We start from the raw sequence: 15,988 nt of genomic DNA, 5'->3' as shown, positions 1-15,988 counted from the left end.
GACCTACATGGGGAGCAATGATAAAAATTTAAAAAATAAGGGAAATGAGAGCTCGCATGGAAAAAATTTAAGTGTCAGTTTTTCCCGCGCACTGTTCGAGAGTGCAATAACAGAGAATTATTGTGAAGGTGGTTCGATGAACCATCAGTCGTACACTTAAGTGTTATTTTCAGAATAGTGATGTAGACGTAGATGTAGATGTAGAAAACGAAAAACTAACTTGTCTTACTCAATCTTTCACGCTACGGTATACTGTGGGACGCGACATTCTACGCTGTGACGTCACAGCCGGAAGCGCGCCGGCTATATTAAGAGGCGGGGCGGGGCTCGGCGGCGCGCGCACCTGCAGCTGCAGTTCCCCCATGGCCCGCCTCGTGCTGCTGGCGCTGGCCGCAGCCACAGCCGCGCTGCCGGCCGCCCGGGGCGCGCTGCGCTACTGCGACTGCATGTTCCAGGGCAACAGGCACTCCGTCGCCAAGGAGATCTGCTCTCTCACACTGGTAAGCCTGCTGCGCCCAGCGATGGTACCTACATCTACGTCCGTACAGGCGCGGTTCGTAATTAAAGGCTTTGCGGTGGAACCACGCCACAATATACAGGGTGATTATATTAAACTTTCAAACCACTGTAGAAATAACGCCACTGACCAGAATGACTTCAAATTACAACGGAATATTGTCAGAGAAGGGGGAAAAGGTATGGCAAAAGAAAAATAAACAGGAAAAGTAATTATCAAAATCTGAACTGTGAAGTCATCCAAAATTCTAGTTGGAAAACCACACTCTTCGTTATACTTCTCAGTTGGTCACGATCCCACTTTGTTTATGAACTGAAAACTCTAATATTCGCGAGAAACTGCCCTGAAATTAACCTGAACCGACAAAATAGTGTTTATATTCTCTGAAACTTCAAAGACATCTAACACAATATCTGAAAGGAATTAGAAAAAGTGACAAAATTTCGTGAATCACACAAAATATTGTTAATAACTGCATGAACACTGGGGGGGGGGGGGGGGCGGTTCACTTTTGAGTATAACCAGTGTCTCTTAATGCTACAACTTCTAGCAATACAATATCAAAAACTTTTATTACTGGGTAAACAGTCCCTACGTGATTTGACAGCTGACATTTATAATTCACGCTCACGTTAGCAAATGCACCAATACGGGAATAGCAACTTTTACGTTATTGGTCAGAACGCAAGCAATTACGACGGTCGCCGTAATTTTTGCGCGACGCTATATTTCGCGACAAAATACTCTTATTAGTCACTGTCATATATCTAGTAACAATACGTAAAACTACATAAAATAACTACAATAATTTTGACATGCAAGGAGAATTAGTTGTAATGAGAGGAAGAAGTTTATATTGTAGGCGACTTGCCTACAACAAATAATTACATAGCCGTCCGGTATAATGAGTTAACAAAAAAATATTTATTTGTGAAAACTCACAATGAGAAGAAACTAAAAAAACAACAGAGAAGTAACAAAAACTAGGAGATTCTGTAGTCTTACGGCAAAGATAAAAAACAACACATGACCAAAAAAAAACTCTCACGCACTTTTGATATCACTTTGCACCAGACATGAAAAATATCACTCCCACACAGCCCGCCCCTCCCCCCTAAAAGTGCGGAGCCCCAGGGATATCTTGAATTTTATTCGACGTCCAGCTCTGGGGCGGTGACGTTGTTGTTTGTGGTGGTGATTCACCTGTCTCAGACGATGTACTGAGCGGTGTTTCGGTATGCTCTGCGTCCATCATGTGTTGATGCACAGGCGTGGTGTCAGAGGTCGGAGAGGGTAAAACCCGTGCTGGCTTGACACGTTCAGTCGATACCTTTGTCGGAACACCATTGTACATTATGTCCACGGTATGCTTATTTCTACTCAGCACCTGAAATGGGCCCATATATGGTGGTTGTAAAGGCGATTTGACTGAGTCTGTTCGCAACATTACGCAAGAGCAATTGTACAAGTCTTTGTGTACAAACACCTTACGGTTGCCATGGCAATGAACGACGACGGCAAACGATACGGTTTGATAACGGAAGAAATTTATAGACTTCAGAATGAGATAGAAACTTTACAGTTGCATATTTCGAAAGATTGAACTTAAAGCATATACCGGACCAAAGGAATGACGTTGATTCAACAACCATGGCAACACAACCACAGCAAGTAACAGCAATGGAAGTAACCACTGGTTTCAACGCTTCACCAACTCAACGGTTGCAATTACGGGCGCCCCCATTCATGCCTTCTCAGCCACACACATGGTTCGCGGTAATGGAAAATATATTTCTACAACAAAGAATAGTCAGTGATCACATCAGGGTCACCAATTATGTAGGCGACTTGCCTACAACAAATAATTGCATAGCCGTCCAGTATAATGAGTTAACGAAAAAATATTTATTCGTGAAAACTCACAATGAGAAGAAACTAAAAGAACAACAGAGAAGTAACAAAAACTAGGAGATTCTATAGTCTTACGGCAAAGATAAAAAACAACACATGACCAAAAAAAAAGAAAAATGCTCTCGCGCACTTTTGATATCACTTTGCACCAGACATGAAAAATATCACTGCCATAATATTTCCTGGAGTTTCAACAATGACTACCAGGCAACTTTTAATTCACTGATTGTTTTATTTTCGTTATCAGAAAGCAAACATAAACTTAACAAAGAATTTATTTGAATAGAGTCTGTAATTCTTATACTTTTAATAGAGAAAGAAAGTTTCTAGGTCAGGGGATAGCGTTCGGCGAAATCTCTTAACTTTTTGTTGCATACGAAGCGTTGCGTTGGGCAGCACGATGTCGGCGGGTTACGATGACGAGAGCAGGATACAGGCAGTTCCGCTGGTTAATCTTCTCCGGCGAAACGCAAATAAAGTTCCTGCACAGCTGTATCATTAACCCCGTGGTGATTAATAAACCACAAGACGCCAGTATACGAACGCTGTTGACATGTCCTCCCTTTCAAAGTACATGAAATAGACATCGCTCGTTTTTACACTTTATGCGCTGTCCGTGACGCTATCGTCCGTAATTACACGATTCGTCACATTCATATAGTCTTAGCCACAAATACACAGTTCATAGAATTGTTCTCGTGTGTGAAGCACACCGTAAACAATGTCCACTCTGTTCTCGCATTTCAAACTTCGACAACGTCACTGAAAGTCATTTATATTGCACAATTAATTAGAGTCTTCATTTTCATGGCTTGATAGAATGTGATATACAACAGTTCCACCACCCAAAACCAATACCAGCAAAGTTCATTCGCATAAAAGCACTGTTCGTGTCGGCCACAACAAAGTAATGTTAGCGGCACTTTCACAGTCCGGTTTATTTGCTCTTAAAGTTCGCTGGCGATGGCATTACATACCGCAGTGGTAAAGAGAATTAACAATCTGATAGTTCGGTATCACTGTCCATACAATTACGTATGCTTTTCATAAAACACAGTACTATTTCCCCGCGCACGCTTCACAGACACACCATCCACCATCCCCTCTACTACACAACAACCTTTCGACTATCGATATCACTATTGCTATCCCCTGTCTATAGATGTTATATCGTTATCGTAAATTACATAAATCTTTATAATTGTTATTGACTGCATTTTTCACAATTAATAATATTCCAAAAGAGAACTTTACAAACTTTGCCACAGGTACAAAGCAAGAAACATTTATCCACTGGTAAACGAAATAACCACAATTACATCTTTACATTTAAAAACCACAGTAGAATGTTACATAATCACAATTAGAAATGCCCATATGAACAAAGGAAAAAGAATAGAAATCTAAAGAAAATCACGAAAAAAAATTTTATATGCGTAATTAGCAATGCCTTCACACTGTAAGCATCATAAATTAATAGTGGTCGACTACAAATGACAAATGAATCATACAATGATGCCTAAAGTGTACGTTTGTCGTTAAACAAACTACTACTCAGTCTGCATGGGTGTACTGGTGCAATACTGTTAGTTACATAGGCCAATTCACGGCAAGGTCTTATCACATTGCATAGGAAAAATCGGTTTTTAATTGTCCTGAGGCCAAAAACCACATAAAAAACATAACACACATCGGTTTTAATTGTCCAGAGGCCAAAAACCACAGAAAAAGCATTTATTAAAATCAAATCGGATTATTAATTTCCGTGTGACTGGCGTAAAACATGTTCAGTATGCTGTCCACTGTTTTCTGCAACAAGTTGAAATCGAGAAACAGCATTTTTCACAACTGCTCGAAGCATTTCTGGGGTCACATTCAGAGCGTCTTGCGCACTGCGTACCTTCAATGCAGCTAAGTTTGCAATCAGAACACTGAACACAACATCTTTCAGGTAGCCCCACAGCCAGAAGTCACACGGATTAAGATCAGGTGATCGGGACTGCAAAACTGTAGGGAAATGCTGGCTGATAATTCTTGCATTTCCGAAACGGCACTTCACCGGCTGCTTAACTGGATTTGCAATGTGCGGAGGTGCGGAGAATTGCATAAAAATGATCCCATCTGCACATCTGCACTGCTGGAGTCCCATCCGCACATCCGCGCTGCTGGAGACTTGGAATGACGTGGTTGCGCAAAAGACACTCATAGCGCTTACGAGTGATGGTACAATTTGGGGAATGGCTAGTATTATGGACCATTTAAGGAAAAATGTAAATTACAAAATATATTTGAAGCTTAACTCAGTTATGAGCGAAAAAACTCATACTTTCAACTTCTTTCCTCTAAGTAATAAAAATATATTTAGCAATATATGAAGAGAACGTAACACAAAATGTAGTTAGAATTAAACTTGCATTTTGGGCATTTTAAAAATTGGCGGGTAGTGTGGGCCACGCCAATATCATTATGTTTATAAATTAAAGACATTGTTTTGAATAAAAGTTTTATTGTTTAATGCTATACACAATGTATAATACATTATAGAGAGATCATAAAAGTGAAAAAGTAAGTTGTCAACGTTCACACAGAGCTCATGTGGCCAGCCTCCACACTTGTTGCACTGAATCCGGTTTTCCTCATAGCTTTCCCCACACACAGTACATTTACATCTACAATGTCTTGAGAAGTGCTTGGTGTAGGACTGTCATTACAAAAAATTTTGATTTGTTCATTTTTCTTCTTCTTTTTGATCATCGTTTGTTCTTTTCTTGAAAATTTCATTTGTCTCTCTTTCTGTTGTGCTTTTTCCTTTAGCTCTGGCCCGTACTAGCCGATTCACGCTGATATCAAAACACGATAGTAAGCGAAACATTGTTAGAGCAAACGAAATGCGATTGTCACTGTCTTATATTAATAGAGTAAACTAAATAACAGCTCTAGTTTCATAAGTATATTCTTACCATTCGAGACAACAACTTGTAGGAGCACAAACAAAATAATAATCACTCACAGACGATACGGCACAGGTAATCAAACAAATTCTCCGCACTTGGCGAAATGGCGCTGGCGGCAAAGGTTAAACTGTGTACGGTGCTGCTACCTAGTAGTGAATAGCTGAAATACGAACTGGCCGCTGGTCCATACTACCCGCCGTTCCCCTAACAGGACCGGAAGCACTCGAATCTTCGAAAACATATGGTCCTATGATAAAGGGAAGGATGGGGAAGGAAGTCGGCCGTTTCAAGGCAACCATCCTAGCATTTGCCTGAAGAATTTTAGGGAAATCACGGAAAACCTGAATGAGGATGACGGGACGCCGGTTTGAACTGTCGTCCTCCCGAATTTACATGTGTGCTATCTACTGCGCGACCTCGCTAGGTCGCTCTGAGCACTATGGGACTTAACTGCTGAGGTCATCAGTCCCCTAGAACTTAGAACTACTTAAACCTAACTAACCTAAGGACATCACACACATCCATGCCCGAGGCAGGATTCGAACCTGCGACCGTAGCGGTCTTGTGGTTACAGACTGAAATGCCTAGAGCCGCTCGGTCACACCGGCTGGCACCTCGATAGGTTTGAAATTGTAGTAGAATATAATTTTGCTGTCACTGTCTGATGGAGCCTTACTATTTTTGAGCTTTCATCACGTCCAGTCTTTCTACCCCACCTTGTGAAGCAAGTAAAGATGGCACGCGGAAGAAGTCTAATTGCACTGGGGGGCGGCGGTGTGAATGGAATAACAAGATATATGATGTGAAGTAATTGTAGTCCTAAATGACAATTTTAACGCAACTAGTGTGCTATTTCTTCACATCGGCATTATTCAAAAACAGTTGCTGAAACTGATGAAGAAAAATCTAAATGCCAAGATGGCTTTTGCGTTAAGCAGAGATCTGTGAGGGGATATGCTGACGTAATCGGCGCTCGACGCTACCAACAGACACCGCAAAGCCTTAACTTCACTACGCAGTTTGGACACTACAACTGCTAGGTCGCTGACGTTTTCAGAGATAAAAAGAACAAGGAAGTCGACATGAAGTGTTCCAGGCAAATTCGGTATTTGACGAAACCGAGCGACGGATCCATCGAATACCTTTTATTGTGCCATTTTACCTGCAACTACCATTGTTAACAAAGTGATTATCGCCAAGGGTCAAAGTGCATCGCTTTTCCTTTCAGTTCTTGCCTTAAGGGGGATAAGCAGGCTGCTAGCTTGTTGATGCACGGAATATCTAATAAGAAATCAATACGTAAATATACAGCTCTGAAACTGGCAGCATATTTACAATGTGCAGCCGATATTTTATTTTGACCTGTACGTTGATAATTTTTACGTCGATATATCGATAAGTTTTTTCAATATATCAAGGGCTGATAACGATAATTTTTAGATGTCGATAAGTCGGATTCCCGATATTTTAAAAGTATCGACAGGGAAAGGGAAGTAGTGATTGAGAAGAGAATTAGGCAGGGTTGTTGCCTATCCCAGATGTTATTCGATCTGTACATTGAGCAAACAGTAAAGCAAAGCAAAGAAGAACTTGGAATAGGGATTAGGGTTCAGGGGGAAGAACTAAAAACTCTGAGGTTTTCCGGTAATATTGTAATTTTGTCATAGACGGCAAATGACTTGGAAGAACGGAATGAACAGTGTCTTGAAAGGAGAATATAAAATGAATATCAACAAACGCAAAACAAGGACGATGGAGTGTAGTCGAATTAAATTACGTTATGCTGAGAGAATCAGTTTAGGAAACGAGACACTTAAAGTAGTATATGAGTGTTGCTATCCAGGCAGCAAGATAACTGCCAACGGCAGAAGTAGAAAGGATATAAAATGTACACTGACAATGGCGAGAAAAGTGTTTCTGATGAAGAGAAATTTGTTAACATCCAATATAGACTTGAGTATTAGAAAGTCTCTCCTTAAGTTATTTGTCTAGAGTGTACCCATGTATGGAAGTGGAACATGGACGATAAACAGTTTTGAGAAGAAGAGAATACAAGGTTTGGAAATGTGGTGCTTCAGAAGATGCTGAAGATTATAGGGGTAGATCACGTAACTAATGAAGAAGTACTAAACAGAACTGAGGAGAAAAGAAATTTGTGGCGCAGCCTGACCACAGGAAGGGGTTGGTTAATGGGACACATTCTGAGACATCGAGGGATCACCATTTTAGATTAGATTAGATTAGATTAATACTATTTCCATGGATCATGAATACGATATTTCGTAATAATGTGGAACGAGTCGAATTTTCTAATACATGACATAATTAGGTTAATTTAACAACATACTTAAGTTAATATAACAACTTTATTTTTTGTGTTTTTTGTTTTTCTTTATTTATTTATTTTTTTTTTTAATTTTTTTTTTTTTTTTTTTTTTTTTTTGGAGTCACGTGTGGGAGGTAAAAATCTTAGAGAGAAACCAAGCAGGTTCAGATGGACATAGGTTGCAGTAGCTATCTGTAGATGAAGAGACTTCACATCATAGAGTTGCATGGAGAACTGCATGAAATAAGTATTCAGACTAAAGACAATAACAAGCAACAACACTTCCTCACTATCCCTGTCGGAGCGATATGTAGGGATTTTAGTACATTCCTAGAGACATCGTTTAAAGCAGGTAGTTGAAACTTTGTTAGTAGACTTTCTTGAGATAGCTTCTGTCTGTCTTCAAGAGTCTGCCAGTTCTTTCAACATCTCAGTGATACTCTGCCGCCCGTCAAACAAACTGCCCTTCTCTGTATACGTTTAATGACCCTTGCAGTCCTCTTCGGTTGGAATCACAGGCATTTGAGCACTATTCTAGGATGGATCGTACTAGTGATTTGTGAGCACTCTCCGATAGACTGGTTGCATTTCCCTTGTATTCTACCAATAAACTGAACTGCTGCCTGCTTTTCTCACGACTGAGCATATGTGATCGATCCACTTCATGTCCTCACTAAATACTACACCCAAGTATATGTTTGAGTTTACAGATTACAACTGTGGTTAATACACAGGTGTCCAAAATTAAAGCGACAAACGGAAATTTTGCAAGGTTGCGCTCATTTTGCCACAAAACGGTATGAATAGGTGACAGTAAAGTAGAAAGAATGTAAACAATGAAAATCTTGAACAACTGCAACATGCATAACGGTAAACAAAAATGTTCTTCGTTTTTTCCCAACTTAACGGATTTGGACACACATTCCGACAACTCGTTCAGCATGCGGTTTTATCATCCCCGGCAGCATTACAGGCCTAAAAACGACGGGGCATGCTGCGAATGAAGTCATCACTCTTCCTGCAGAGCTGCTTGCAGTCTTGCACAGTGGTTGGTGGATGCTGACGTCGTGGAAGCCGTCTCCCCAGTGCATCCCAGACATGCTCTATAGGATTCAAATCAAGCAGGCCACGCCATGCATGTAATATCTTCCGCTTCCGAGAAAACATCAACCACCTGTGCTCTATGAAGTGGGGCATTATCGCCATCAATACGAAGTCTGGACCCACGGCACCTCGCAGCAACTGCAAATGAGGTCCCAAGATCTCGTCACAATATCTGACTGCAGTTAAACCTTGCCGATTCACCCGCACGATTGCATGCCCACAACGTTAGGGACCCACCTCAATATCGGTCTCTTTCCACAGTGTTTGAGTCCAGAAATCGTGCTCCACGCTCCCTCGAGATGCGAATCGATCGAGAACCGGGACTCGTCTGTGAAAACAACATTGGTCCACTGTTCGACCGTCCAGGTGACATGCTGATGACTCCATTCTAGACTTTCCCTTCTGTAAAGACGCGTCAGAGGTAGACACACAGTAGGTCTCTGACAGTAAAGGTCGCACTGCCGAAGCCTTCTGCACATCGTTTGCCCTCGATACAATACGTACGTCCAGTGGATGCTGCGAGCCTCGCGTGCCAGCTGCCGTGCAGTGCTAAGGCGGCGCAGTCGTGCCCTTGCAGCCAAATAAATAACGGTCCTCTCCTCTGACGTCACACGTGGTCGGTCCCGCCCTGGTCTTTGGGATACATTTTCGGTCTCTTATAAACAGTCGCCACAGCCGAGAAACAACAGAAGGATTGACATTAAGCCACTGCGTCCCAACAGTTTGCGACTGTCCTCATGCCTTTCTTTCAACGGCCTTCCACCACAGAGAGTATGGTAGGCATCTTCTCTGTGTCATACTGCACCGTCCGTGGCTGTGTACACCGCAGTAGTGGATGTGAGGATACCCGGCAAACAATATCTCGATTTATAGGTGTGCTGACGTCATCGTTGGCATGGTTGTCCGTTGACCGGAATGCCACCTCCCGTGCAGAACACGATCTTACGGACATCTGATCGACAGTTTGAATGATTATACCATGAATTAGACACAGGATTGGGAAATAGCGGTTTTTTGCTTTAATTTTGGGCACCAGTGTATTGTATTCATAGGCTACCATGTTTTTTCCTTTTGTGAATTGCACAATTTTAGATTTTTGAACGTTTAAAGCACCAATTTGAATCTCCGACTGTATATTTGTACAGCTTCTTTCAGACGGTATTTCGTTGCAGGTAAGTGCATCACCTGCGAAAAGTCTGCGGTTTGCTATTAACATTGTCTGAAAGATCGTTAATATACAACATGAACATCTCTGGGGTACAATCGAAGTTATTTCTGCATCTGCCGATGACTCTCCATCCAAGATAAAATGCTACTAATCCTCAGTCCATTCACATATTTCGTCTGACACCCCGTTTAATCGTACTTGTGTTAATAAGCGTAGGTCTGGCACTGAATCAACCACCGATATAACTCTGATGAATTCTCTGATCTTTTCGAAATGCAAAGATCGACTGAGACCACCTGATCTCTTTCCAGGAGATTCTTTCAGAAGAACAGACTTTTATTCATCATAACCTAAATTTACTAATAATAAAAGCTCGCTGTGACGTTTAGATAACATAAGGCACTTTTATTTATTTGACACGATCAGAGTCTTTAGGTTTCCTTTACATTGCACCAGTGTTTCACCCACAGAGTTTTTTTTTTTTTTTTTTTTTTTTTTTTTTTTTTTTTTTTTTTTTTTTTGATCATGGTCAGCTCACCTTCCGAACAGGCCTTGGAAGGCCCAACGGTACCCACCGGCCGCCGTGTCAACCTCAGGCCACAGGCGTCGTCACTGGATGCGAATATGGAGGGGCATGTGGTCAGCACACCGCTCTCCCGGCCGTATGTCAGTTTCCGAGACCAGAGACGCTACTTCTCGATCAAGTAGCTCCTCAGTCTGCCTCACAAAGGCTGAGTGCACCCCGCTTACCAACAGCCCCCGGCAGACGTGGTCACCCACCCAAGCGCTAGCCCAGCCCGACAGCGCTTAACTTCGGTGATCTGACGGGAACCGGTGTTGCCACTGCGGCGAGGCCGTTAGCAGATCACGGTTAGCTAAGAAAAATAAGAATTTTAATATATACAGAAGTAATGAACTGGTATTAATAGAAGTCAAAATCACACACTGAATGAATACAAGGGTTGCATACAAGTATGGAAACACAGCGAGAAATGCGTGCATGAACATAAATGGAGATGCTAGCCAAGTCTGGAGGTTGCTATATTCTGTTTGATCACGAGCGGTACCTGTCCAGTGTCCTCAACAGGTCGCGACTGTCAGTCGTGGTCAGACCACTCTTCTGTGCGGCTGTGACTTCATTATCTAGAAGCTGAGGGAATTCGAACGTGGGAAATATGTTGTGCTCGTAAGGTGGATGCTTCCGCAATCAAGGTAGCCGACGTGTTTGGTGTGACCAGAGGCACCGTACTGAAGACGTACACCGCTTACTGAAAAGCGGGAAAACATCACTCACTAAGTCAAAAAGTGGATGAAAGTGGGTGCTGAGTGGTCTTGACAGACGGTCATTGAAGAATACAGCGACGGAAAATAATTGGAAGACACCTGAAAAAGTCAGTACAGAATTGAATGGGACACTCGCGAACCCTGCCAACACCAAAACAACACAAAGAGAGATCCAGAAGCAAAGAATTACAGTGCTAGCTGGATTTCCGAAACCGCACACCAGGCACGCAAATGCCCGCAACAGGAAAACGTGGTGCCGAAGCCGTAAAACCTGGACTGTGGAGCAGTGAAAGGAAGTCATTTGCTCGGGTGAGTCTTGCCGCCACCGTTCCCATCTTATTTTTGTCCCGAGAGTGAAACACGGCGTGGGTCCGGACAGCGACGTCGTGGAATCCTACGGGTCCTGCCGTTACGCCGGCCGGGGTGGCCGAGCGGTTCTAAGCGCTACAGTCTGGAACCGCGCGACCGCTACGGTCGCAGGTTCGAATCCTGCCTCGGGCATGGATGTGTGTGATGTCCTTAGGTTAGTTAGGTTTAAGTAGTCCTAAGTTCTAGGGCTAGATTAAAACTGAAGAAACTGCAAAAAGGTGGGAATTTAAGGAGATGGGACCTGGATAAACTAAAAGAACCAGAGGTTGTAGAGAGTTTCGGGAAGAGCATAAAGGAACAATTGACAAGAATGGGGGAAAGAAATACAGTAGAAGAAGAATGGGCAGCTCTGAGGGATGAAGTAGTGAAGGCAGCAGAGGATCAAGTAGGTAAAAAGAAGAGGGCTAGTACATATCCTTGGGTGACAGAAGAAATACTGAATTTAATTGATGAAAGGAGAAAATATAAAAATGCAGTAAATGAAGCAGGCAAAAAGGAATACAAACGTCTCAAAAATGAGATCGACAGGAAGTGCAAAATGGCTAAGCAGGGATGGCTAGAGGACAAATGTAAGGATGCAGAGGCTTACCTCACTAGGGGTAAGATAGATACTGCCTACAGGAAAATTAAAGAGACCTTTGGAGAAAAGAGAACCACTTGTATGAATATCAAGGGCTCAGATGGAAACACAGTTCTAAGCAAAGAAGGGAAAGCAGAAAGGTGGAAGCAGTATATAGAGGGACTATACAAGGGCGATGTTCTTGAGGACAATATTATGGAAATGGAAGAGGATGTAGATGAAGATGAAATGGGAGATATGATACTGCGTGAAGAATTTGATAGAGCACTGAAAGACCTCAGTCGAAACAAGGCCCCAGGAGTAGACAACATTCCATTAGAACTACTGACGGCCTTGTGAGAGTCAGTCTTGACAAAACTCTACCATCTGCTGAGCAAAATGTATGAGACAGACGAAATACCCTCAGACTTCAAGAAGAATATAATAATTCCAATCCCAAAGAAAGTAGGCGTTGACAGATGTGAAAATTACCAACTGTCGGTTTAATAAGTCACCGCTGCAAAATACCAACGCGAATTCTGTACAGACGAATGGAAAAACTGGTAGAAGCCGACCTTGGGGAAGATCAGTTTGGATTCCGTAGAAATTTGGGAGCACGTGAGGCAATACTGACACTACGACTTATCTTAGAAGAAAGATTAGGAAAAGGCAAACCTACGTTTCTAGCATTTGTAGACTTAGAGAAAGCTTTTGACAACGTTAACTGGAATACTCTCTTTCAAACTCTGAAGGTGGCAGGGGTAAAATACAGGGAGCGAAAGGCTATTTACAATTTGTACAGAAACCAGATGGCAGTTATAAGAGTCGATGGACATGAAAGGGAAGCAGTGGTTGGGAAGGGAGTGAGACAGGGTTGTAGCCTCTCCCCCATGTTATTCGATCTGTATATTGAGCAAGCAGTAAAGGAAACAAAAGAAAAATTCGGAGTAGGTATTAAAATCCATGGAGAAGAAATAAAAACTTTGAGGTTCGCCGATGACATTGTAATTCTGTCAGAGACAGCAAAGGACTTGGAAGAGCAGTTGAACGGAATGGACAGTGTCTTGAAAGGAGGATATAAGATGAACATCAACAAAAGCAAAACGAGAGTAACGGAATGTAGTCGAATTAAGTCGGGCGATGCTGAGGGAATTAGACTAGGAAATGAGACACTTAAAGTAGTAAAGGAGTTTTGCTATTTGGGGAGCAAAGTAACTGATGATGGTCCAAGTAGAGAGGATATAAAATGTAGACTGGCAATGGCAAGGAAAGCGTTTCTGAAGAAGAGAAATTTGTTAACATCAAGTATAGATTTAAATCTCAGGAAATCGTTTCTGAAAGTATTTGTATGGCGTGTATCCATGTATGGAAGTGAAACATGGACAATAAATAGTTTGGACAAGAAGAGAATAGAAGCCTTTGAAATGTGGTGCTGCAGGTTTGGGGAGAAGAGGAGTTTGTGGCGCAGCTTGACAAGAAGAAGGGATAGGTTGGTAGGACATGTTCTGAGGCATCAAGGGATCACCAATTTAGTATTGGAGGGCAGCGTGGAGGGTAAAAATCGTAGAGGGAGACCAAGGGATGAATACACTGAACAGATTCTGAAGGATGTAGGCTGCAGCACGTATTGGGAGATGAAGAAGCTTGCACAGGATAGAGCAGCATGGAGAGCTGCATCAAACCAGTCTCAGGACTGAAGAGCACAACAACAACAACAACAAGTTCTAGGGGACTGATGACCTCAGAAGTTAAGTCCCATAGTGCTCAGAGCCATTTTGAACCTGCCGTTACTCCGCAATGTCACATTAGTGCCAAGGGTCGTGTGACCACGTTGGCAGATCACGTCCGTCCGATGACACAATGTTTGTTCCCCTAGGGCAGTTTTTAAGCCATTCTGAATACGCGACCCCGCTCCAAGCAAAAATATTCTGGCGACCCACAGAACTATGATAAAAGTATGTCAGCGATTTCAAAGACAACGTATTTAATTTTCTTTCTATTCATTCTATACTGATCGAGCAATCAAGTGCAATGTGAAAAGATGTCGCAGTGCCCTGCGGACAGGTATATACACTACTGGCCATTAAAATTGCTACACCAAGGAGGAATGCAGATGATAAACGGGTTTTCATTGGACAAATATATTATACTAGAAATGACATGTGATTACATTTTACGCAGTTTGGGTGCATAGATCCTGAGAAATCACTGCCCCGAACAACCACCTCAGGCCGTAATAACGGCCTTGATATGCCTGGGCATTGAGTCAAACAGTGCTTGGATGGCGTGTACAGGTACAGCTGCCCATGCAGCTTCAACACGAAACCACAGTTCATCACGAGTAGTGACTGGCGTATTGTGACGAGCCAGTTGCTCGGCCACCATTGACCAGACGTTTTCAGTTGGTGGGAGGCTTGGAGAATGTGCTGGCCAGAGGAGCAGTCGAACATTTCCTGTGTCCGGAAAGGCCCGTACAGAACCTGCAACATGCGGTCGTGCATTATCCTGCTGAAATGTAGGGTTTCGCAAGGATCGAATGAAGGGTAGAGCCACGGGTCGTAACACATCTGAAATGTAACGTACACTGTTCAAAGTGCCGTCAATGCGAACAAGAGGTGACCGAGACGTGTAACCAATGGCACCCCATACCATCACGCCGGGTGATACGCCAGTATGGCGATGACGAATACACGCTTCCAATGTGCGTTTACCGCGATGTCGCCAAACACAGATGCGACCATCATGATGCTGTAAACTGAATCTGGATTCATCCGAAAAAATGACGTTTTGCCATTCGTGTACCCAGGTTTCTTCGTTGAGTACACCATCGCAGGCGCTCCTGTCTGTCATGCAGCGTCAAGGGTAACCGCAGCCACGGTCTCCGAGCTGATAGTCCATGCTGCTGCAAACGTCGTCGAACTGTTCGTGCAGATGGTTGTTGTCTTGCAAACGTCCCCATCTGTTCACTCAGGGATCGAGACGTGGCTGCAAGATCCGTTACAGCCATGCGGTTAAGATGCCTGGCATCTCGACTGCTAGAGATACGAGGCCGTTGGGATTTCAGCACGGCGTTCCGTATTACTCTCCTGAACCCACCGATTCCGTATTCTGCTAACAGTCATTGGATCTCGACCAATGCGAGCAGCAATGTCGCGATAGGATAAACCGCAATCGCAATAGGCTACAATCCGACGTTTATCGAAGTCGGAAACGTGATGATACGCACTTCTCCTCCTTACACGAGGCATCAGAACAATGTTTCACCAGGCAACGCCGGTCAACTGCTGTTTGTGTATGAGAAATCGTTAGGAAACGTTCCTCATGTCAGCACGTTGTAGGTGTCGCCACCGGCGCCAACCTTGTGTGAATGCTCTGAAAAGCTTATCATTTGCATATCACAGCATCTTCTTCCTGTAGGTTAAATTTCACGTCTGTAGCACGTCATCTTTGTGGTGTAGCAATTTTAATGGTCAGTGGTGTAATTGTATTGTTTGCCGCGGTAGAAGCGTGGTGGTGAGAAGGGGTCAGCGAGGGGACAGTCTATCGTTTTCGGTCACTTACAATCAGTTGTCCGAGTACGCCAGCAAGTACGGACGTGATTATTGTCTTCGCGCATCGCTCTGAGCCAGCATGAAATGGATAAGTTTCCTTGCGACACGACCCCCTGATCAACAGGTCGCGACCCACAGGCTGGAAAACACTGGAGAGTGATGCTGCGTTCCGAGACGAGGGGCCCCTGCCCACACAGCTCGCACCGGCCAGGCGGGACTCGCTTGGTGAGCACGAGGATGAACTG

The 15,988-nt window shown here is 43.2% G+C and overlaps 1 protein-coding gene across 1 annotated transcript in view; it reads left to right on the top strand.

The window, feature by feature from the left end:
• The first annotated feature begins 362 nt into the window (after positions 1-362).
• LOC124779352 (macrophage mannose receptor 1-like) overlaps positions 363-15,988 on the top strand; it is a 77,196-nt gene continuing 61,570 nt past the window's right edge. The window contains exon 1 of the mRNA XM_047253706.1: positions 363-500. Coding sequence (XP_047109662.1) covers positions 363-500 — 138 coding nt within the window. The remainder of the gene's footprint in view (positions 501-15,988) is intronic.

The sequence above is a fragment of the Schistocerca piceifrons genome, chromosome 1 (genome assembly GCF_021461385.2).
Source record: "Schistocerca piceifrons isolate TAMUIC-IGC-003096 chromosome 1, iqSchPice1.1, whole genome shotgun sequence".
Taxonomy (NCBI): domain Eukaryota; kingdom Metazoa; phylum Arthropoda; class Insecta; order Orthoptera; family Acrididae; genus Schistocerca; species Schistocerca piceifrons.
Note: the sequence above shows the minus strand (reverse complement) of the source record. Positions and strands in the feature narration are given on the sequence as shown.